The following is a 25,360-nucleotide window of genomic DNA, read 5'->3' as shown; positions in this document are numbered from 1 at the left end:
ACACATGTGTGTGTCCTACCTGGCTGACCGAGGCTCTTTGTGGTTTCTAAAACAAGAAGAGCCAAGGGCGTGGTTCCTAACCGACTTAAAAAAATGCGGGCGTTATATATATATCGCTATGTAGGTGGAACCATTGTGGGATTGAGTTATATGTCGTTTCAAAATTGTCACAGTGTTAAAACAAGTCAAGCGACCAGTAGAAAAGATTGAACGTGTTTTGGAATAAGGTAACTAGCTACATTATCGCTGCTTCTGTTAGCTGGTGAATCAAAAACAGAGTGATAGTTACTGTGACAATGAAGTTAAAGCCAGCACTATAAAGGGTTTAAAGTAAGTGGTAACATTGTTGTCAATGGTTAATAATACTTGGTCTGGCGCTAGCCTTCTGTGACTAAGCCAGTATATACACGATTTCACACCTAAATAACTTTTTTACAAGAAACAAATAAACATTCTACAAGAAAGTTTACCTATTTAGTTCTTTTATAGAGATCAAGTCCATTTAAAGTACAGTAAAAGCATATTAAACAGGCTTGAAACACTGGTGGGCATTAAATAGAACTCCATTATATTTCTGGAATTCTCCGTTTATGATAGCAAATGTACCTACAACGTTATAGTCTAGCTCCCATAATCGAATTGGCGTAGGTGTACTTATAAAAGGAATGGAGTAGGTCAAGCTCTGTCGGTCTATGGGCTCTTAGCCTGTATATGCTTTGCAGAGCATGCATAGCAAATCAATCATCGAAAGTGAGATTTGCAATGCTGAAGTCTATCTGCTAGCAGGTTTCTAACTATTTTAGAAACCTACTAGCAGGTTTCTTTATGGTTTTTAAAAGACCTCATTATCTGTAAAAGATCAAAGCATAATATGCATAGCATTTTCTAAATCTGATTATTTTACTAGGCTGGATCACATTAGTACATGTCATAATTATAAGAAGCTAATACTATGATAGCTTAGTATTGTCCAACATTCTAAGGTGGCAAGTAATCTGATTGCATCATTATGAGGAGCTTGGTTATACACATGTGCTAACTGGTTATTACATCCCAGTGTGTGGGAGTATCAAAGCGCCGCGCTGGGTTATAACTACCATACAGCTAGACAGAGTGGCGCTGCTACTGTACGGTATATTAGTTATCACCCAGTGATAACTAACTTATCACCCTGTTGCGGAGCCACTCAGTCTCTTTCGTGACATCATAATAACCACGAATGGCATTGTTTACCAATGGAACAAAGAGCCAAATAAAGAAATATTGATACAAAACACACCAATACAGCACTTAAAACTAGCTAAATCTTACAAGAAAACTGTTAATCCTTTACACAGTAACACTACAAGTAACCAATACGATAGTTTAACACATGTCAAAAATAGTCCATGATGATTTTTGCTCCAGCAATCACTCCCAACGGTCACTATGGTGAAGAACTAACTTCCTCTAGCTTCATCATTCTATCTCGGACTATGGTAGCCACTTGTTGGTCCTTATTTTTCTCTTGCACACCACGCGACACCACCATACCAACTTCTGACGAAGGCGAATCGTACCTGGAACCGCTGCTTCATAACACCGCCCTTCGCTACAGTTTGTAGGCAGTATGTAAGGTCTCTCTTGTAGCTACAAAGTAGAATCTCCACACAATTCGTATGAAATCTTGAGCACAGTGACAGGAACTCAAACTGGAACTTAATTTACTATCCGTAAACTTCTGCGCACTCCCGCGCACTGGGATATAAAATAGTTATATCCCGTATACTCGGATGATATCATTGTTATTACACTCGTCCTCGGCTCTGCCTCGGACTCGTGTAATAACAATGATATCACCCTCGTACCAGGATACAACTATAACTTAACTTCCTACTAACTGTTTGAATGTATGGATGGTCACATGTGCTGTGTGACTCATTATTAAATTTGGCAGATGATCAGGGGATGCTATGCTGGAAGCAACCCAGCTGACATGATAATTATGATTATGGTAGCCATGTAACTTATGGCTCCCAATTTACCATGTCAGGTGCTAGGAAGCTGATAGATGAACCTTTGCTTGTATGCCTCACATGATAGCTAGCATCACATGATAGCTAGCATCACGTGCATCCCACTCATGAAGAAGGATATGTTACAAGGCATGCTTGCCTGGTTACAGAGTATAATAAGTTTTATGGTACAATATTTTGTATCCAGAGATATACGAATGTGTATGTATATGCTGTGAGCCTAATTATACCCGCCTAGTTTGATAACTGACTTGACTGTATAGTTCCAGCAGTTCCGACTGCCAAAGAGATTGCCCAAGGAACTGCTATATCTCCACTATTATTAACTCATGGTTTTATGCTATATAGAAAGATATGAGTAGTCATATATAGATTTGTTTTAAAAAATTCTTTATAAATATAATACACATCCCCTATTCTGCCAAAACATGTGTATATTGCTCTCAAAACAATGCTGTAGCTAGCCTGCTACATACATTTTTCAGTTTATTTTTTAAGGATTGATTTTATTTTATTATTATAATACTGGGCAGACAGCTCCAGCTGGTTGTGTCCAGGGGGACAAGGTCTGTCCCAAACACGATTGGCTGGTTATGGATGATTCATTAATCACCATCCCCTACAAAGGAGGCAACAAATGCTTGGAGGGGAGGACTTGCTTGTGCGACTGTTGTTACAGTGTCCAGCACAGGGTATTCAGTCTTGCCGGCTATGCACAATGCTATTTATGCATTTCAAACCTTCATAACCCCGATAACACTGACGTGGATCAGCTGAAATTGTCAGCATTGACATTATTGCAGGTCTCATGAAACCTGCTCCCAGTGTTGAGGAGTTGCAAGATTAAAGTTGGTGCTGATCATCTGACAGACAAGCTTTTTGGATAGACCATTTGAACAAAGTTAGCTACACAGCTAGCTACAAAACTACGGGAAAAACACGGTTGTTTGTTTTTATTCATTTTAATCCGCAAGCCAGCTTGGCTGAGCCGGCTGGCCAGTGGCTAGCTCCGCAGTTTTGTTGTCCTCCAGGAGAGAAACTGTCACCATATTGATGATTGATGAAAGCAACATGGACACGATAACATGATTTTGGTAAGGTGGGTCGCTGGACACACACTACATGACGGCCGTGGTGAGTCTGAATGTTCAGTTAGCCGGGCTGGCACAGCCCACCCTGATGTCAGGTCGATCAGCCACAGGGAGCCTGATACCATGCTAGCATACAAGCCCCTACTCTGATTGAGGCCCTAGGAAAATGACGAGTTATATTAGGTGGTCACGTGAGACATGTGGAGCTCCCCACTACCTATTTATTAAGACTTTACAGCACAAGTGCTGAAGGTCTGTAGGACACCTGGTCCTACAGCCCGTTTAGAGTTGTTACATAAAGCGTGTTTGAACCTCTGCTGAACTGCACTTGGCAGAGATTCAGCTTGACTCATCTGTTTAATGTGCTGATTTTTATTTTGTGTCTGTTTAATGTGTTTGTTCTGTAAAATAGGCTGCGACCAACAGAGCATGCCAAGCAGAAAAGGACTGCATGTACCGTTCACACAGTAGACCATGAACTTCTCTGGTGCAGGTGCTTGCAGTATATAGATTGAGTTTATCATCATCGGAAGTAAGAAACCATCAGTGGTGGGGAGTAAAGCATAATGCTCACATAATGGTGACCATGCTCTTCTGATTGAAAGCAGGCTTGTGCTGGTAATGCTTTGGCACAAAGTAGCGTTGTTCCCCTTATACTACACGAGTTAGTTCGCCGCGGGGGTGGGTCATCTCCGAGATCATCTTTAGTAACCAAGCCGATGGACTCATGCTTACAAGCGCCCCCTGAAATAAATCATGCATTGCGTGATTCGTGCGCCAAAAATGGTGAGTTAACGTGAGCCAGATAGCCTCGAGATGTTCTGGATGGCGAGCTGGATGGGCTGGAATTCCCTAGCTACTTCTTTTAGAGTACCCATATCCAGATTTCTTTCAGTGCTCATCTAAGCACTGCTTGATCGACAATTGCTTGAGACAACTGGACTGGGCTTGCATTCATTTATTTGAGCAAGACGAGGAGTGAGAAAGCCTGCGATCTACGAACACGACATAGTAAATTTCCCCTTCTTCGTGTAATGGAAGACGCGCTGGATATCAAGTCCTCAACTGTTTAATATGAGCACTGGACCCACCTTAAATGGATGACCATATCAAGAGATGGCGGTGCCACTATCATAAATGCCATTGAATGTAATAGTCTGACTCTCAGTCAATTGCGAGGTGAAGTGATTTGAGGCATGATGGCATAACATAACCTGTGTATTATGTGTCGTGTGACTGACTAGTAGTGCATGAGCGCTGGGTTAAATGATTAACTTCACAGGCCCACTTATGGCACATACTTGGAGACACGATAACGGATACATTACATCTGTGATTCGGTGCTCCTAAGCTGATATTATTGTGTACTGATTCACTGCCAGCTACAACATTCCCTGCCAGCTACAGCGTTCCCATCACAAGAGGCTGGCTAGCCATCCAGTGTAATGCGGCCCCAAAAGCTATTTACAATGCCAACTATAGTGCTACATAGGTGATCCTAGCTCCAATTGGGACACAGATGTTATGAGCTAAATCTGGATGGTGTGTTCCACTGAAAGGGAGCTTATGAGCTGCCAAAGGTGGCGAAGGAGCGTGCCATCACATTCCAAATTGTTTGCTGATTAGTTCCCTTATGATCTCGTTATTGGAAGCCGTATATGGAATTGCGCGTGACGAAATATCAAGGGGCGGCAGTATCCCGAGCTCAGCCATAGCAGGCCATGTTCATTGTCGAGGAGGCTAAGTACATGACTGAACTGTCGCCCGCTTCGACAATGAGGGAACACAAAAGCGTCACAGAAGAAGTACAGGGAGGCGACTGGCAGTGACCCATGGCGACAGTGAAGCTTAGCATAGCCTTTCTTTTCTTCAGCTGGGTCTTCCTCTTTTTGGATGGTAGCGAACTGGTCTTTACTTCCAGGTCTAAGTCCTTGAAATTAGGTTAGGTAATCCTAAGGCTGCAGCACAAGTTGCTGTAAGACCTTCAGTGCTGGTCACTGTAAAGTGCTAATAATAAATACTTTAGGTTTAAGGAAGAAAATCCATCCCTCCTGGAGGAAGACTGAGTGTGGCCCCAACTAGACATTGGGTGACCTGCAGTTCAAATCCTGGGGTTGGAGGGATTTTTTCCTTACTTTGGCCCCTTTTCTGTTACACCTTTTCAGTCAGTCAGTAAGTGAAGTCACTAGGTCTAAGTCCTTGAAATTAGGTTAGGTAATCCTAAGGCTGCAGCACATGTTGCTGTCAGACCTTCAGTGCTGGTCACTGTAAAGTGCTAATAATAACTACAGCAGCTGGGGCATTCATTACTGCACGTGGAATGACGCATGCCAATAACATAATATTCGTGCATGTCGTATCCAATTTATTTCAAATGACGTGACGTAATTTGGATTGTGATGGCACCGAGCTTCATGCTCCCTCGCCGCCTTCGGTGGCCCATAAGCTCCTGGCATTACCGTACTGCCCAATAAGTTGTGAGTACAGTTAGTAAACTGGCATTTGGTTTGAATGAGTTAACTGAGCTGTTAGTGCTCATGTTATCACTGAGCCATAGGATTTCAGTGCTCACATGAGCTACCACTGAAATATCAGTGCCCATAGGGACTGAATTATGATCCTTTAGCTGTGATTGCTATGGTAAGTTATAGGTACCACTAAATTAACATAGCTCCTTGGATGGACACCACGAAGTTACTAGTGTTTGAGTGATGGACGCCAGTAAATTGAGTTGTCAGTATTCACAGTGATCGAAACCATATATGCTTGCCTTTAGGTTTTGGCTTTGTTATGAGTAATATCATCAAGTTGACAGTGCTCTCTATAAAGAAGTGATAGACACCACTGAGGTGCTTGCATTCACAATGAGTGATACCATTGAGTTGGCAGTACTCGCTATGTGTGAGTGATGGGCACCAATGAGGTGCCGGTATGCACAATGAGTGATACCATTGAGTGGACAGTGCTCACTATGTGTGAGTGATGGGCACCACTGAGGTGCTGGTATGCACAATGAGCAATACCATTGAGTGGACAGTACTCACTATGTGTGAGTGATGGGCACCACTGAGGTGCGGGTATGCACAATGAGTGATATCATTGAGTGAACAGTACTCGCTATGTGTGAGTGATAGACACCACTGAGGTGCGGGTATGCACGATGAGTGATACCATTGAGTGGACAGTGTTCGCTGTGGGCGAGTGTTGGGCACCACTGAGGTGCCGGTATGCACAATGAGTGATACCATTGAGTGGACAGTGCTCACTATGTGTGAGTGATGGGCACCACTGAGGTGCTGGTATGCACAATGAGTGATACCATTGAGTGGACAGTACTCACTATGAGCGAGTGATGGGTACCACTGAGGTGCGGGTATGCACAATGAGTGATACCATTGAGTGGACAGTACCACTATCGGGAAGTGATGGGCACCACTGAGGTGCTGGTATTCGAGTACTCTCTACATGTAAGGTATTAGGTACCACTGAGGTGCTTGTATTTGCAATGAATGTACTTGCTGTGAGCACATGATACCACTGAGGTGTCAGTACTTGCTTTTGGCAGTTGATAGTAGCAAATGGTATGAGCAAGTGTATGGCCAGCTGGAACTTTTGTTCGGAGGAAGGATGAGGGAAGCCCAGTAAAGGAAAGACTTCATACCCAGACCTCACCTATATGGAGACAACTATGGCTAACTTAGCCTAGCCAACAATTCAAATGCTAACCAACTGAAGTAATTATACATAGCTACGAAAAAAGGGGGGGGCACACTAGCCTAGTTAAATAAAAGAGTACATTTCACCTCAGTACTGTTATTAATAAAAGAGACAGAGAGAGAAAGATAAATAATTTCACCCCATATGCAAACCGATGCTACAAGGAGGAGACGTGGGGCATCCCAGCCTTAGAGCATATTGGTACGCCCGGAGGCGCATTTTGGTAGCTGGCCATGAGTTGTCAGTAATTATTCAAGTATACAATTGCCAAACCTGAACCGGCGACTGGTGGCTTACTGAGAACAAATTGACAAAGAATTGTCTGCATTTCTTCATCCAGGTGTAGCCTCGTTATCAGGTGTCCTGGCATGCCTTGACCTCAGAGACGACTTCGGCTGTGGCTTCGCAGTGTGATGCTACTTGAGCTCGTACTCCAGCGCAATAGTATTGTCTCCAAATGTGGTTCCACTTTTGTGAAGGTATAGCATCACCGTTAAAGTCACTGAACTGGGCACAACCTAATTTTGTGACCGTTGCTATGTGACTATGTCATCATGGAGATTACCTGTGTGGGCTCACGTACCCTGTTAATAATAAGCGTTTATAGTTCTACGTACGCACTTGGGTGTTAACCACGTTTAACCTCTTAAACTACATATTGCATACATAAGTAATCTGAAATAGACTATAGTATAAGCAATCATGTGATCACACCAGTACACACCCACTTACAGTCATGTGATCATAATCAAGGGACGACAATGCCATCAACATGGGGACTGGATCATGTGATCCTTTCCAATATCGTTGTACTGGAGGCTCTGTCCACAGCTGATCCAACAGGCACACCCACTGGTTGCCATGGTGATGGAGCAGGTATTGTAGTGAGTCATAGAGCTAAAAGGGTGTCACCAGATGTAACCATGACAACTAAAGAGTGATAACATCATACCTCATTAGAACACATTATTAAGAAAGACACATGACACAGTAGCGTGTGGTATGGGGACTGGGAGGATTTTGTCACTATCCACTCCCAGTACAAATTGTCTTGGTAACCAAGTGATGCTAGAAGCTGTGGATCACATGAGATCATGTGAGATTACATGATCTAGTAATTACCTGTGAGAAATGGATTAGCAGCAATGATTTATCAGTTGTCATGGCAACCACAGGTGTCCACCAAGTGTCATTAAATGATGGCACATTGTGGATCACATGATCCCTTAGTGACATCCATATAAGGTCATACGGGCCTATACGCATCACCATGACAACAAGACACATATGCCCACATGTGTCTATCTCAGCTAGTTCACACAATTTCTGAACATATTTTATTTTGTCAGCATTATCCACCAAGTCCAAGGGCTGGTGAAGGTTTTTGGTGAGCAGTTTTGGGTAGGAAGAGTAAAGAAATTAATTTGCATTATACTACAGGTACTTAAATTTGCAACCATGACTTCCGTTTGCATGGTTGGGATTGGCTTAGAATGTTTACCATGAATTGGCAAATCAAGGTGTAATTTTAGTCCTGCAGTCATTTGCACATGACAGCATTTTAAATGAAGAAATGACAACAATCATATTTACATCCACCATGTCCTAAACATGATACGCATACCGTTGGGACTACAGGGTGATATTCTAACTCTTTTGTGAGTAAGCAAATAAGGTTTAATTGATCAGAGACCTGCTGAGTAATGGCTTGTATATCTTTTCTTTGTAACATGAATAATTGCACTAATATTTTAACATTGCCTTCTTTAAAATTATGCTTGTGTGAACGAGGAGGAGATGGTCACATATACTAACTCTTTATCATGTACTCCAGTGAAAGTAGCCAATCAAAACACAGCTGGGCTAGAAGTTCGGCAAGATCATGTGATACAGCCATACAATCACTATGGAGCCACTCAAGTACACTTAGACAATAATGAAATGACTCCATGTAGTACTCCACTAGTTGCTATGGTGATCAGTATGTAACCAATGAAACACAAGAACAGTTAGTTACCATGGCAATGCCTGAAGATTCTGATTTACTACTACTGATCACATGATCAGCTACTTGTGGCCATGTTGCTAAGGAACAGCCATCAAGAGCACTCAATAATTCATCACCTTTAGAGTCATTGAGTAGCCGATTAACCAATCGGAGCACAGCACACTGGAGTCCCACCCACATCACATATTGACCAACAGTATCCTACCAAGATCACATGATGTCACATAAACTGAAAACACACACAACACTCACCATGCAATTGTTGCTTAGCAACAGTTCAAACAATGCTCTGATATTAGTGGTTTCTATGGCAATCACTGACATCAGTCTAAACAGACTGGCTATGGCTTCCTCAGCATCCATGGTAACCTCAAAACGTGCCAAATAAGGTAACAGGACTGGTAAGATCTGATTGGACAGTCCCACCCACTTCACACGATTTCCATGGTAACATTCTAGCACTAGAGCACACATGTTGACGACCTGATGGTGTCCTAGCAACCGTAACATCATCATCAACACCACTTCACGTTCAGCCTCCAACTGGTCCCCCTTCAGAGGTAAACTGGTCCTCATAAACAGGTTGACCACCAGTGGTTGTAATGATGGGATAGCTACAGGAAGTGACATCATATTACATCACTATTCAAACTGGTTTGGATGTTCACATGTCATAACAACAGGAAACGTCTCTGTACAATAGTTAACAACTAGCAGGATATGAAGACAAACAAAATATATGATAAGCTAGCCTCATCAAATCAGAGTGTGTAGTGGTTGGTAAGCATCATTGTAGAGAAGGTTACATGTAATGTATTGTCACACTCAGTGTAGCATCAACTATACACACATACTCACCATTGTAGATACTGACATTTCTCATGGACACAAGCAGTACATTACACACTACCTCACACACACACACACACACACACACACACACACACACACACACACACACACACACACACACACACACACACACACTACACACACACTACACACACACACACACTACACACACTACACACACACATACTCACCATATGTACTAACATTTCTCCCAGACACAAGTACTTGGTCACAACGTTGCATCACTTCTGGTATGGTCATCAACTTGGGCTGTTCCCATGACAATAACACGAGAAACTGGAACAAGTATGGAATGAGATGTGCCGATCCCCTTGAACATGGTTACCATGGTGATACCAGTTATACCCTACCACATCACCATACCTCACATGACCCTCCTCAATCACCGTTAGCAACTTGAGCACCGAGTCCAGGAATAACTGTAGTCATGGAAAAAATAACAGGGTCGTCACTAATAAGAGGTGTAGCAGTATTGGCAATGAGGGTCCGCCTCAGCTGCTAGCTATTAATGGCCTTCCCACTGACAGGTTGTAATAATGTAATAATGGCTGACTGCTCGTACCTTACTGGGGTCAAGCAGCTGATAGTTCACCCGGAGGTGTAGTAGTTGTACTATCAGGAACAATGTCCTCTCCTGGTACAGTATTGAAGTTGTAGATGAGAACTGCTTCATGGCTGATACTACTAATGGCTCAAAGTGTCTAATATGATCTTTGATCACCGCCTGTGTATTGTATAACATTACCAAGTAAGTAACAATGTCACTTAGTCTTCACATACTATATATGGAGTGTGGTGAGACCATTCACATCACACAAAGCCAATAAGGCACTTGTACTAGGAGCATATAACAGCAATTAGAAGGTGGGGGCTTGGTCACAAAGATTGAGATACTCTAGATCAGAGCAGTCATGTGTTCACCTGAGCCCGCCAAAAACAGTATTATCAAAGAGGTGAACACATGTTCACTCCCAATGGTTTTGTACTGGTACAAGCATGTTTTCATGTTTGCATGCCTGAATTGTCCATACCGAATGGTATGGGATATGTATTTTTAAAGCCTCATAATTCACTTGTTCTTGCCAGTATTAAAGTGCTTTTTGACTATTAGTTCCAGTGTTTAAAGCACTTACTTTGGCCCCTTTTCTGTTACACCTTATTCAGTCAGTAAGTCAAGTCATTAGGTCTAAGTCCTTGTAGGTTAGGTAATCCTAAGGCTGTAGCACATGTTGCTGTCAGACCTTCAGTGCTGGTGACTGTAAAGCGCTAATAATAAAAATAATAATAATAATAAATGTTAGTGGCCTATGTAACAAGAGATGTTAGTGGCCCATGTAACAAGAGATGTTAGTGGCCTATGTAACAAGAGATGTTAGTGACCAATGTAACAAGAGATGTTAGTGGCCCATGTAACAAGAGATGTTAGTGGCCCATGTAACAAGAGATGTTAGTGGCCCATGTAACAAGAGATGTTAGTGGCCCATGTAACAAGAGATGTTAGTGGCCCATGTAACAAGAGATGTTAGTGGCCAATGTAACAAGAGATGTTAGTGACCAATGTAACAAGAGATGTTAGTGACCAATGTAACAAGAGATGTTAGTGGCCCATGTAACAAGAGATGTTAGTGGCCCATGTAACAAGAGATGTTAGTGGCCCATGTAACAAGAGATGTTAGTGGCCCATGTAACAAGAGATGTTAGTGGCCCATGTAACAAGAGATGTTAGTGGCCCATGTAACAAGAGATGTTAGTGGCCCATGTAACAAGAGATGTTAGTGGCCCATGTAACAAGAGATGTTAGTGGCCCATGTAACAAGAGATGTTAGTGGCCCATGTAACAAGAGATGTTAGTGGCCCATGTAACAAGAGATGTTAGTGGCCTATGTAACAAGAGATGTTAGTGACCAATGTAACAAGAGATGTTAGTGGCCCATGTAACAAGAGATGTTAGTGGCCCATGTAACAAGAGATGTTAGTGGCCCATGTAACAAGAGATGTTAGTGGCCCATGTAACAAGAGATGTTAGTGGCCTATGTAACAAGAGATGTTAGTGGCCCATGTAACAAGAGATGTTAGTGGCCTATGTAACAAGAGATGTTAGTGGCCCATGTAACAAGAGATGTTAGTGGCCCATGTAACAAGAGATGTTAGTGGCCCATGTAACAAGAGATGTTAGTGGCCCATGTAACAAGAGATGTTAGTGGCCTATGTAACAAGAGATGTTAGTGGCCCATGTAACAAGAGATGTTAGTGGCCCATGTAACAAGAGTTATTAACAAGAAATGGGGGCTTAGGTGAATGCAAACGCTATATTTATAAATTCCCTTTTTTTCCAAAAAAAATTTTATACATTTTTGTGCCCTTGACTCATGTACATGCTCTGTACCAACCTCAAAAAGACAAATTCTGGGTCGAAGCTATCTTAAAAAGTGAAGCGACCAAGTTCATAGCCTTAGTTGTTAGTGAATAGTCTAGCAACATACAAACTTATCAGAAGCATTTTGGGATACAGTGAAGATGTGTTTAGGCTTGACTGTACCTGACCAACACTCATGAAGGAAATACAAGGTTGATATTGTCTGACAGGAGACTGAACACCATCACAAGTATTGTATAGTAGTACTAGTGTATTGTATAGTAGTACTAGTGTATTGTATAGTAGTACTAGTGTATTGTATAGTAGTACTAGTGTATTGTATAGTAGTACTAGTGTATTGTATAGTAGTACTAGTGTATTGTATAGTAGTACTAGTATATTGTATAGTAGTACTAGAGTATTGTATAGTAGTACTAGTGTATTGTATAGTAGTACTAGTGTATTGTATAGTAGTACTAGTGTATTGTATAGTAGTACTAGTGTATTGTATAGTAGTACTAGTATATTGTATAGTAGTACTAGTGTATTGTATAGTGTATTGTATAGTAGTACTAGTGTATTGTATAGTAGTACTAGTGTATTGTATAGTAGTACTAGTGTATTGTATAGTAGTACTAGTGTATTGTATAGTAGTACTAGTGTATTGTATAGTAGTACTAGTGTATTGTATAGTAGTACTAGTGTATTGTATAGTAGTACTAGTGTATTGTATAGTAGTACTAGTATATTGTATAGTAGTACTAGTATATTGTATAGTAGTACTAGTGTATTGTATAGTAGTACTAGTATATTGTATAGTAGTACTACTGTATTGTATAGTAGTACTAGTGTATTGTATAGTAGTACTAGTGTATTGTATAGTAGTACTAGTGTATTGTATAGTAGTACTAGTGTATTGTATAGTAGTACTAGTGTATTGTATAGTAGTACTAGTGTATTGTATAGTAGTACTAGTGTATTGTATAGTGTATTGTATAGTAGTACTAGTGTATTGTATAGTAGTACTAGTATATTGTATAGTAGTACTAGTATATTGTATAGTAGTACTAGTGTATTGTATAGTAGTACTAGTATATTGTATAGTAGTACTAGTGTATTGTATAGTAGTACTAGTGTATTGTATAGTAGTACTAGTGTATTGTATAGTAGTACTAGTGTATTGTATAGTAGTACTAGAGTATTGTATAGTAGTACTAGTGTATTGTATAGTAGTACTAGTGTATTGTATAGTGTATTGTATAGTAGTACTAGTGTATTGTATAGTAGTACTAGTGTATTGTATAGTAGTACTAGTATATTGTATAGTAGTACTAGTATATTGTATAGTAGTACTAGTGTATTGTATAGTAGTACTAGTGTATTGTATAGTAGTACTAGTGTATTGTATAGTAGTACTAGTGTATTGTATAGTAGTACTAGTGTATTGTATAGTAGTACTAGTGTATTGTATAGTGTATTGTATAGTAGTACTAGTGTATTGTATAGTAGTACTAGTGTATTGTATAGTAGTACTAGTATATTGTATAGTAGTACTAGTATATTGTATAGTAGTACTAGTGTATTGTATAGTAGTACTAGTGTATTGTATAGTAGTACTAGTATATTGTATAGTAGTACTAGTATATTGTATAGTAGTACTAGTATATTGTATAGTAGTACTAGTGTATTGTATAGTAGTACTAGTATATTGTATAGTAGTACTAGTGTATTGTATAGTAGTACTAGTGTATTGTATAGTAGTACTAGTATATTGTATAGTAGTACTAGTGTATTGTATAGTAGTACTAGTGTATTGTATAGTAGTACTAGTATATTGTATAGTAGTACTAGTGTATTGTATAGTAGTACTAGTGTATTGTATAGTAGTACTAGTGTATTGTATAGTAGTACTAGTGTATTGTATAGTAGTACTAGTGTATTGTATAGTAGTACTAGTGTATTGTATAGTAGTACTAGTATATTGTATAGTAGTACTACTGTGTTGTATAGTAGTACTAGTGTATTGTATAGTAGTACTAGTGTATTGTATAGTAGTACTAGTGTATTGTATAGTAGTACTAGTGTATTGTATAGTAGTACTAGTGTATTGTATAGTAGTACTAGTGTATTGTATAGTAGTACTAGTGTATTGTATAGTAGTACTAGTGTATTGTATAGTAGTACTAGTGTATTGTATAGTAGTACTAGTGTATTGTATAGTAGTACTAGTGTATTGTATAGTAGTACTAGTGTATTGTATAGTAGTACTAGTGTATTGTATAGTAGTACTAGTGTATTGTATAGTAGTACTAGTATATTGTATAGTAGTACTAGTGTATTGTATAGTAGTACTAGTGTATTGTATAGTAGTACTAGTGTATTGTATAGTAGTACTAGTGTATTGTATAGTAGTACTAGTGTATTGTATAGTAGTACTAGTGTATTGTATAGTAGTACTAGTGTATTGTATAGTAGTACTAGTATATTGTATAGTAGTACTAGTATATTGTATAGTAGTACTAGTGTATTGTATAGTAGTACTAGTGTATTGTATAGTAGTACTAGTATATTGTATAGTAGTACTAGTGTATTGTATAGTAGTACTAGTGTATTGTATAGTAGTACTAGTGTATTGTATAGTAGTACTAGAGTATTGTATAGTAGTACTAGAGTATTGTATAGTAGTACTAGTGTATTGTATAGTAGTACTAGAGTATTGTATAGTAGTACTAGTGTATTGTATAGTAGTACTAGAGTATTGTATAGTAGTACTAGTGTATTGTATAGTAGTACTAGTGTATTGTATAGTAGTACTAGAGTATTGTATAGTAGTACTAGTGTATTGTATAGTAGTACTAGAGTATTGTATAGTAGTACTAGTGTATTGTATAGTAGTACTAGAGTATTGTATAGTAGTACTAGAGTATTGTATAGTAGTACTAGTGTATTGTATAGTAGTACTAGAGTATTGTATAGTAGTACTAGTGTATTGTATAGTAGTACTAGTGTATTGTATAGTAGTACTAGTGTATTGTATAGTAGTACTAGTGTATTGTATAGTAGTACTAGTGTATTGTATAGTAGTACTACTGTATGATATCCTTCTTTCTGAACACATACACACAAAAAAGCAAAGCAAAGCCTTCAGCTGCTGCTACTTGGTCATGCTGCCCAGTGGCCAGCACCGGGGCACCTGTGTGCTACTCAGGTGCTACTCGGGTGCTACTCAGGTGCTACTCGGGTGCTACTCATCAGGTGCTACTCATCAGGTGCTACTCAGGTGTTACTCAGGTACTACTCAGGTGCTACTCAGGTGTTACTCAGGTGCTACTCAGGTGCTACTCAGGTGGTACTCAGGTACTACTCAGGTGCTACTCAGGTGCTACTCATCAGGTGCTACTCATCAGGTGCTACTCAGGTCCTACTCAGGTGCTACTCAGGTGCTACTCATCAGGTGCTACTCAGGTGTTACTCAGGTGCTACTCAGGTGCTATGAGTCAGTGCAGGCATACCTTCCTGGGGCAGGACTAGGAACCCGCAGGAAGCTGTACCATGTCTCACAGGTCAACCACCTGCACCTTCAACTGTTATATGAGACATGGACAGTTAAGCATTTGTTTCCCCAGTTTATACCAGGTACCCATTGATGTTACAGCTGGGTGTGCTGCTTCCCAAGTGGCCTGGTGCCAACTACACACACACACACACCCACGCACGCACACACACGCACACGCACACACACACAAACTTACACTACTATTAGCTGGCTTATTATCCATGACAAGAGATGAAGCTGCTTTCTTACTGAATAATCCTCTGAGCCTGTATCACATGATCTCAAGTGATCTCCACCATGATGATCTCACCTGCTCAATGTTTGCGTAGGTTTGCTACCGTGACTACCATCAGAATTATCAGCCACACCCACATCATCATGTACAGTGAGAGATGTGATCATGTGATCCAGTGGGTGAGTCAACAAGGTATCCCCTAACAATGGCTGTGGTTCAGACACATTTAGCCCAGAGGTCACATGAGACAGTAATATAGGACTGAGTATGTTAACCCTGTGAGCTGCCGTGTTCATACCAAATAAGGCATTGAGTAACTGCAAAAGTTATTAGAAACACAAAAAATAACAAGGCATTGAATAGCAAATAGTGACAAGGTATTGAACAATAGACATATAAGGTATCAGGCACAGTATACATACATGACAGTATAAGGACACACTGTTATAGCAGGAAATTTATGAGAGCAAAACTTTTGCAAATTTCGTAACAGCTTCATGAAAAAATAATTGTGAATATTTGAATTTATACATAAATTAATTTTAAAATGAAGTAGGGATCTATGCAATGAAACAAGAGATGAATAATGGTATTACAGCATAGCTCGGTGGGAAATCCCTACATTGGCATGTCTTAATATGCTGCTCAAGGAAGGTGTCTCAATATACAAAAGAAGAGAACGACCAGCCTGATCAAAGATAAAAGGAAAGACAAGGCACAGAAGGCAAATACTCATCAGTGCCCCAAAAGGTACATGCCACTGGAGAGTTGGTTATTGCAGCGAACAATGGTGGCCATGCACTGCTTTGTTTGGCCTCCAGCCTTGCAACTGTGGCCAGGCAGACAGGGCAGGCAGATAGAACGGGCAGATGAAAATTCAAGTTTTGGTAATTTTTTCAAAATCTATATCTGGCCACCTATAAGTGTTTTAATGGTGTATTAGATGATAGATGATTCCATTGAGGTGATTTTTGTCATGTAAGATGTCTCTAAGATGGCTTTTAAAGGTGGCAAATTAGGCGGCATGTGCCACTTTGGGGGGGATCATACAGTACAATAAATAGTACTGTATAGTAGGGACCACAAAGGTTCAGGCATACCCATGAAAAACATCACCCAAAAACCATCCTCAGTTTTCCCTGACGACAATGAAGCAGTATTGGTAGGCAAAACCAAGCTTTCAGATCAACCCGAAATGCTTTCAACAAGTTTGCTATAAAATTTGAATTTTCTAGTGACTGACTGACTAACTGAGTAACCGGTTGATGCCTTCATATTCAATAACGATTAAGGCTACAGGCTTGATTTTTTCACTGTTCAACATCGCTTCAGCCGGACACGTGCATTTTTGCATACCACAGTACGTACGATGCATTCTTCATGGACTTACCAGTGTCCCCCTTTGTCTTGCAAAAATTCGATTTGGCGGTAGCACGTGATGGCTTCCCTTCGTACAGGAAATCATATTACACAGCATGGTAGTACCGTTTAAGTAGGGATCATGGTGAAAATTTGCACGCCGCCAAAAATTCTGCCTTTAAAAGACATTTTACACAACAAAAATCACTTTATGAATAGTACTAGTCCATAAAACTTGAATTTTAAACTCACTACCTCCCTGAGCAAAGTCACAAGGCTGGAGGCCAAACAAAGCAGCGCACAGCCACCATTTTACACCACAATAACAAACTCACCAGTGGGATGTGCCTTTTGGGGTTCTGATGAGTGCAGGCCCTCTGCGCCTTGTTTTTTTCTTTTATCTTCAAACAGGCTGCTTGTCTTCTTCATCCAACGAAACCATATTGAGGCGTTAATTTTCGGTATCAACATTTTCTTTCAGCAGCATATTTAGATGCCACAGAATTATTTCAGAGCTGGATTTCAGAAGTGCTTCAGTCCCAGCACTACTATAAGAGGTACACTAGCTAGATATCTGCAACTTCACGATTGGGATCTCATTCGCGATAGGTTTGGGCCACACCCATCAAATAATGATCTAGTTGGACTAATAGCAAAAGAGTATGGAGACCACACCTCTTAACAATCTAGCTATTTACTTAACAGTAAACAAGATGACCTCACCCCTTATTGGTCTAGCTAACTGCACACCCCTTAGCTGACTGGAGATACTCTAATAGAACAGTCACTCTAATACAACAGTCATGTATGATAGAACATTTACAAGTTACATTGTTCCGGTAGACATATTTTTATAAGAAAAAGAAGCACAACATAATAACATCATTGTTCTAAAGGAGACAGGTGCCCTTTCAGCAACAGCAAGGTCGACAGCTAGAGGCACACAGGGATGCATGGATCTAGAACGTGATCCACATTATTGAAGAGCGCAGCAAGGAGAACCCCAAACTACAGCAAAGCCTGCCCATAACCACAGAATATGGGGAACTCCACTTCTCACTGAGCAAATGTACAAGATGTTTATAAGTGATGGTATCTGCCATATCTACAGATATGGAAAATACAAGTGGACTAATACAAGTTATATTGTAGCTAGCTGTGCCACAACAAAAACTAAGCAAACTAATATTTTTTTAAATTGTTAATTTAAAGGGCAGTGCTTATGTTATTGTTTACATGGTGAAGCCGTTTAAGTTTATGATGCAACAATACCTAATTGCATGACGTAGAAGTAATAAAGTAGTGGGTGAAGTTTGTAAAGTGAGCTTTAATCTTGTAAATGGTATTAACCTTCTGCTGTGCAAGGCACAGCTGCATGAAAATAACACTACACAACAACCAGTGAGTGGTCAGACTGCTACCATCATCGTCACTGTCACTGTCAAAGCGCTACACAGCGATTGTCACGAGGCGCCTGTTTATTGTCTGCTACAGTGTTGTGCAGCTGGAAAAACGTATTAGACTATATCTTAGACTATATCTTACGTGGCTAGCTAGTGATGTACAAGAGTTGATCCTACCATTCCTGGTATACTAGTGATGTACAAGGGTTAATCCTACCATTCCTGGTATACTAGTGATGTACAAGGGTATACTAGTGATGTACAAGAGTTGATCCTACCATTCCTGGTATACTTACCATAAAAGTGTGCATAATTCCAGTTATGAAATGATTTCACTGGCAGTAAAATAACGCAGAATTGAACAGCTTCAATACCGACACACTGTCCCTTTAACAATGAAGTAGGGATCTATGCAATAAAAAGTAGTGAAACAAGAGATGAATGATGGTGTTACAGCATAGCTCAGTGGGAAAGTCCCTACTTTGGCATTGAATAAAATAATAATAATGTACCAAAGTAGGGACTTTCCCACTAAGCTATGCTGTGATACCATCATTCATCTTCATTTTTAAATTAACCATTTTTTTAAATATTGTGTACTTTCATAGTGGCTACTTTGATAGCAGAGGTGTTTTTCCAACAGTTCTTGATTTGTAATGCTGTGTAACAGGTTGAACATAGGTGACAATGAAGTGTAATGGATACTTCACTTTTCAGACGATAATTGATAGCTGGGGAGTGCAGCACCATTTCTTTCTTTTGATGCGGTATGCGTGTGTTCACCAGTCATAATAATTTTAAAGTTAACAAACAAGTACACAACTAGATTAGGCACATCAATAAAAAGAACTGAAACAAGTTGGAGTAGTCCATGATATTAAATCACAGTAAAACAATAAGAAGTGTTATAGCCCTACTGTGCATTTCCGTTATGGTATCTTGAGCACAGTAGGGATATAACACTTCTTATTGTTTTACTGTGATTTAATACCGTGCACTACTCCAGCTCGTTTCAGTACTTTTTATCAATGTGCTATGGTCTCTATTCTAGTTATAAATTCCAATTTTTTTTGTGTACTTGTCCCTACTTAAACAGTACTGTTTGTACTAGTAATAGCATGGGTAGCAGTGAAATTTGGGATAAATATCACGAGTGTTGTATTGGAAATGGGGATAAATTTCACGAGGCGAAGCCGAGTGAAATTTACCATTTCCAATACAACAAGAGTGGTATTTATCCCAAATTTCATTGCTACCCATGCTATTCCCAGTTAATACCATACTCACTGCATATGCGCATGCTGTGCATTAGCGTTGCCATGTATGCAATTTGTCACTATGTACTAAACAGGCGTCGACACTAATTGGCGCTACATTGTTAACATAAATTCTAGCCAATGAAATTGCAATTGCAACTTTTTCACTGCTGTCAGTGAAATATGGGATAAATTTCACTGCTACTATTGAGACTTTTGTACGGGCAGTGAAACAGGTATGGAATTAGATACATAACTATTACTATGTAAAATGTTGTCTAGACTTCCGTGAAAAAGCAAGAGAGCTTTTTAGCAAGCATTTCATCCCTCAAAAATTTCTGGCTATACAGGTACACACAGACGTACATACAGCATTGTGACATAAACACAGACAAACAGACAGTATAGTGACATACACACAGACGTACACACAGTATAGTGACATACACACAGACATACACACCTGTTGTACACACAATAGTCCAGTCCAGGGTTCCACAGCATTTAACACTAACAAGTAGGAACAGATCTCTTCTGTATACTATAAGTAGTAACATTGCTATCATAGCATTATTGACCACATCAAAGGTTACCTTAGCAACATCATTAGCTAATGCAATGTCCAGTAAACTTGCCACACCTCCAAGTGTAGCACATAGGAATATGTAGAACTTGTCCGTTTTGGCTGTCTCCATGGTGACCTGAAAGGTGTTGATGAAAAGGGGATTACCTGAGGTCACATAAGATCACCTGATACACAGTATAGACATTCTTCATCACCCACAACAACTTCATGTAGTGAATGATGTTTGTGAAGTTGCCATGGTTATGTTTGGGTGTACGAGCAACCTCCTTCTTAACTGACTTCTGTGTCTTTTGGTTGGTTGGTTTAGTAGGCGTGGTCATTGCCTTGGTAACCACATCAGTTGTCTGTTCCTCTAGTACAGTATAACAAATGTTGATACACCTGTTGTTATGGTAATTGACAGTTGTCATGGTTACCAGACTAACCTTATACAGTGTTTGAACAACCTCTTCACCATGGCAACCAGGGATGGTATTCCTATGGCTGCCCACTCCTTAGTATGGTCTGGATTACTTACTAGGTGTTTGGTTGCCATGGCTACAATGAGACTGCTGCTAATGAATAACATGTTGGCATGGCAACATAGATCATAAGCTAATGTAGACCCCTCCATCAGGTTCAACAAGTGACTTATTAGTGACAATTGACCATGCCACATGTGTTGAGTAGGTGGGTAATCTTGACACAGTTGTCGTAAACACTTGACCAGTCCAACCTGTTTGACAGGTTACAGTCAGTATAGATATACTATATAGTATGTTCACATTAAAGATACCTGAGTGAAACAGTTGACAAGGATATTTGTGACCATCTCAGTAAAAACCTGGCCTGTCCGCACAAGCATGCATTTTGAGAATACAGAATTGAAAAAAATCATAAAATTACATATCTTAAAATACAAAAGGCTATTAGGCAGAGAAGACTAAAACTATTCGCCATCTTATTCACCTGCTCATGGAGAGTTTTAACATCTTTGTTTTGTTTCTGTATGCCAAATGGCGTGCTTGTCACGTGCGTTTGTTTACGATGTAGCAAATGTAAACAAGATCCAATCCAAAACAGCCAAGCTGTAAAAAAAAGAGTGCAGCCCTCAAAAAGGCTATGGTGAAAAAAGATGTGAAATCCAAGGTGGCGGCCAAGAAATGGCTGTGATGGTAGGTTAATGGTAAAAATTTTAATAATGACAATTCAGGTGAATTTTGTGCCAAGACCAAATTCACCTGAATTGTCGTTATTAAAATTTTTACCATTAACCTACAGTACCATCACAGCCATTTCTTGGCCGCCACCTTGGATTTCACATCTTTTTTCACCATGGCCTTTTTGGGGCCGCACCTTTTTTTACAGCTTAGCTGTTTTTGATTAGATTTCACTTCTTTTTGTGTTTGTATACCCCAAAGCCGGCCTATGGCCGGCTTTGGGGATTTTCTTTTCTTTACAACAGGAAGAAGAAAAATGAAGCAGATGTTAAATACTTTAAATATTTCTGATTTTATCAGTAAATGCACAAATTATATATATAACGTATATTTAATACAGAACTCTCTGCATGGTGGTTTCTTTGTAACTGAACACTCTACAAGGTGACTTCTTCTAGCTGATGTCTCTACAGGGTCACTAGTTAGTAGCTGAACTCTCTACAAGATGGTTTCTTTGTAACTGAACTCTCTACAAGGTGACTTCTTCTAACTGATCTTTCTACAGGGTGATTTGTTTGTAGCTGAACTCTCTACAGGGTAACTTGTTTTAGCTGATCTCTGTACAGGGTGAATTGTTTGTAGCTGAACTCTCTACAGGTGATTTGTTTGCAGCTGAACTCTCTACATGATGGTTTCTTTGTAGCTGAACTCTCTACAAGGTAACTTCTTCTAGCTGATCTCTCTACAGGACGATTTGTTTGTAGCTGAACTCTCTACATGGTGGTTTCTTTGTAGCTGAACTCTCTACAAGGTAACTTCTTCTAGCTGATCTATCTACAGAGTGAATTGTTTGTTACTGAACTCTCTACAGGGTGATTTGTTTGTAGTTGATCTCTATGCGGGTTACTTGTTTCTAGCTGATCTCTTGAATTCTCTTCAGGCTGACTGCTCTATTAGGATGACTGCTCTATTAGAGTATCTCGATCTCGCACTTGCTACACCAAGTTGGATTTTGTGTTATAACTCCGTGGCTTTAAGTCTGATTCTTCTACACCATTGAAGAGCCTTTCTAAGATGATTACTCCATCTGTACAGCGATTTTCAAAGCATTACCCCAAGCAGTTTTTCTGGTAGGTGTGACAAGTAGTCGGTTTTTAATTAGCTAATCTCGATTGCATAATTGTTACACACTGTTGGTTTATTCGTGGTATCTTTTTAGCTCGATTTCTTTCAAACCACAAAAGGTTTGAGGTTCAATAGTTAACCTATTCAGCCACCAATTTTCAGCTTCTTCCAATAAGCGGTTTACCCTGTAGGCGTGACAATATATTGGTTTTATTTTTGTGAATAATCGCTAATAACTCCTTTGCCTGTTTACCGTATTCCAGCCAAAGTTGAGATGCGCCGTTATACCCCCCTTCTGTGTGCAATTTCAAGGCAATCGGATATAGCGTTCGCGTTTTATAGCAGTTTTTGTAAGTGTGCGAAAAGAGGAAGAAAAATAAGAAGGAAAAAAAAAACTAAGAAACTAAGCCAATTTTTGAAGTCGCATACCTCGGGAACTTCTGAAGCGATTTCGCTCAAATTTGGTATGTGGGGTACTGAAGTTGGCGGGCGTGTCCACAGCAAAAATTGTATAGCTCCATCAAGGCAGCACAGAGCTACGGAGGTGCAAAAATTGTTCTTCCTGTCAATATACTCACGGGTGTTACGCGCTGACTTCTTGGCCCGCACGACACACTACCGTGTGTCTTGATCATTGTGATTTCTTCAACTAAACTGCCTTCATAATCATATGTGTAAGTGACTACAGAGCTAACACTATACCTTGGTTGATGTGCTAATCCATGGTGAACATTTAAGCCAAATTGCAATGTTGTGGACTAATGCAAACAGTAGTTGTGGCTGTGAATGTAAGCACCTGTAGATTATTTTCAGTATATATAGTCACTCTACAAATCAATTATCTTGCTCTTCCAACTGTCTAGGGCTATAATTCCAAAACTACTCACCACAGAAGGCTGAAACTTTGGTGATCCATTCCTTAGATACTGTAGATAATGCTGAAACAATAAACATTTAGAAGTTGTGCAGGTTTTTGCTGAGACGGTCACATTTATGCTAAAGCTTATTATGGCTTGGGTGACTTTGAAATAATATGGCTGCTGTGAAGTATCTTATTAAATGAAGTCAACAGCCTTCAAGACTCACAATTGTTATTCATGAATTACTACTCTTGTACTCAACATAGTCTACTACTCACAGTTTCCTGTTGGCTCTTAGGGTGTGTCAGGTTGCCATGGCAATACGCCAATACAAAGTGCAGGGCGATGGAAAGTCCAGGCCGGATCATGTGATCCTTACCAACATTGGTTGCTGAGTAGAAGAAGCCATTGAGGTGTTGTGGTACTAAGTGTTGTGCAGCCTGGATCATGTGATCCAATCCAGCGACACAACAGCACTTTACCAACCTGTTGTGATGTCACAAACAATAGCATGTGATAACCATGTGGTATAGTCATGTGATAGCCATGTGATCTATTGATTGAGTAGTAAGGTACATATCCATGTTATTACACTAACTCTGAAGCTCCCATCATACAGTACAATAGTACTGTATAGTAGGGATGCTGGCGTGGCCTGTGATGAAATATCACCATAAAATTACCCCCTCACAAGATGATAGTATTGGTCCAAGTGCCTTAAGATCAACCTGAAACATTTTGTCAAGTTGCTACAGAATATTTTTATTTTTATTATTTAACAGAATTTTCTACTGCTGCCTACTGATGAGCAGTGTTGGGAGTAACGCGTTACATAAGTAACGCGTTACGTAATATTATTACTTTTGTGGTAACTAAGTAATATAACGAAATATGCTATAAAAACGGGTAATATAACTCAAGTTACTTTACTTACAAATGTAACGCGTTACCTAAGTAATATAGTTACTGTAACGAGTCTAATATTACGTAATATCATTACTACAAGTAACGAAGATACTAATCTCGTTAGTTAGCCTCAGAGTAACGCCTAGCCACAACGAAGTAACAAAGCCTATTGAAGGAAGCTTATTCACATGTGACAGCTTAAGGCTGTGGACACAAAGTAATATAATATGTAATATTATTACAGTTACTTTATTTTATGGGTAATATGTAACTGTAACTAAATAGTTCAGTTGCAAGTAATATGTAATATGTAACTAGTTACTTTTACAAAGTAACTTGCCCAACACTGCTGATGAGCAAAAAAGGTGACTGCCTGTTCACAATAGTAAACCTCCATTAACTACACATGTAACACTTTCACACCTCAGATCAAAGGAGCCGCCTGGGCTACATTTCATATGTAGCCCAGCTAGCAGCAGGGCTACATATGAAATGTAGACAGGGCTACAACTGGGCAGTGATTATATAGACGTCGAGCCAAAATCGATTGTGGGGATCAATTGATACTCGTGTGATTAGGATGCACAACTTGGATTTTGCCATGAAAACCACTCAGACAGAGTGTTTTGTTATCCTCACCATCCTACAAGTTGAAAAACGTTGGGCTAAGGTGAAATTAGCACTATAGCTTATTCATTACTTGTTTCCCGCACATTTTCAAAATACGGACATGCCCCCATCACGAAGCTACTACTCTGCATGGAGTAACCACTCTACAAGCAAGCTTACCTGTCTAGGCCTTTAGTGAACTCCATCCTTTTTCCACAAATGATTCATTCCAACTGCACAGTTTGCCACACCGCTGCTCTGAACAG

At 39.7% G+C, this 25,360-nt stretch overlaps 1 protein-coding gene across 2 annotated transcripts in view; it reads right to left on the bottom strand.

Annotated features, from left to right (window-relative positions):
• The window catches only part of LOC136252650 (huntingtin-like), a 53,005-nt gene that overhangs the window by 17,704 nt on the left and 9,941 nt on the right, over positions 1-25,360 (bottom strand). For both annotated transcript variants that reach the window (XM_066045176.1, XM_066045177.1), the window contains 16 exons: positions 23,858-24,065; positions 20,881-21,170; positions 20,620-20,836; positions 20,463-20,570; positions 20,333-20,410; positions 15,927-16,168; positions 15,813-15,882; positions 10,267-10,428; positions 10,068-10,123; positions 9,875-10,014; positions 9,084-9,445; positions 8,841-9,032; positions 8,639-8,792; positions 7,946-8,079; positions 7,776-7,898; positions 7,556-7,720 (listed from right to left, as the gene is read on the bottom strand). In XM_066045176.1, coding sequence (XP_065901248.1) covers positions 7,556-7,720; positions 7,776-7,898; positions 7,946-8,079; positions 8,639-8,792; positions 8,841-9,032; positions 9,084-9,445; positions 9,875-10,014; positions 10,068-10,123; positions 10,267-10,428; positions 15,813-15,882; positions 15,927-16,168; positions 20,333-20,410; positions 20,463-20,570; positions 20,620-20,836; positions 20,881-21,170; positions 23,858-24,065 — 2,701 coding nt within the window. The remainder of the gene's footprint in view (positions 1-7,555; positions 7,721-7,775; positions 7,899-7,945; positions 8,080-8,638; positions 8,793-8,840; positions 9,033-9,083; positions 9,446-9,874; positions 10,015-10,067; positions 10,124-10,266; positions 10,429-15,812; positions 15,883-15,926; positions 16,169-20,332; positions 20,411-20,462; positions 20,571-20,619; positions 20,837-20,880; positions 21,171-23,857; positions 24,066-25,360) is intronic.

This window comes from Dysidea avara, chromosome 4 (genome assembly GCF_963678975.1).
Source record: "Dysidea avara chromosome 4, odDysAvar1.4, whole genome shotgun sequence".
NCBI classification, from domain to species: Eukaryota; Metazoa; Porifera; class Demospongiae; order Dictyoceratida; family Dysideidae; genus Dysidea; species Dysidea avara.
Note: the sequence above shows the minus strand (reverse complement) of the source record. Positions and strands in the feature narration are given on the sequence as shown.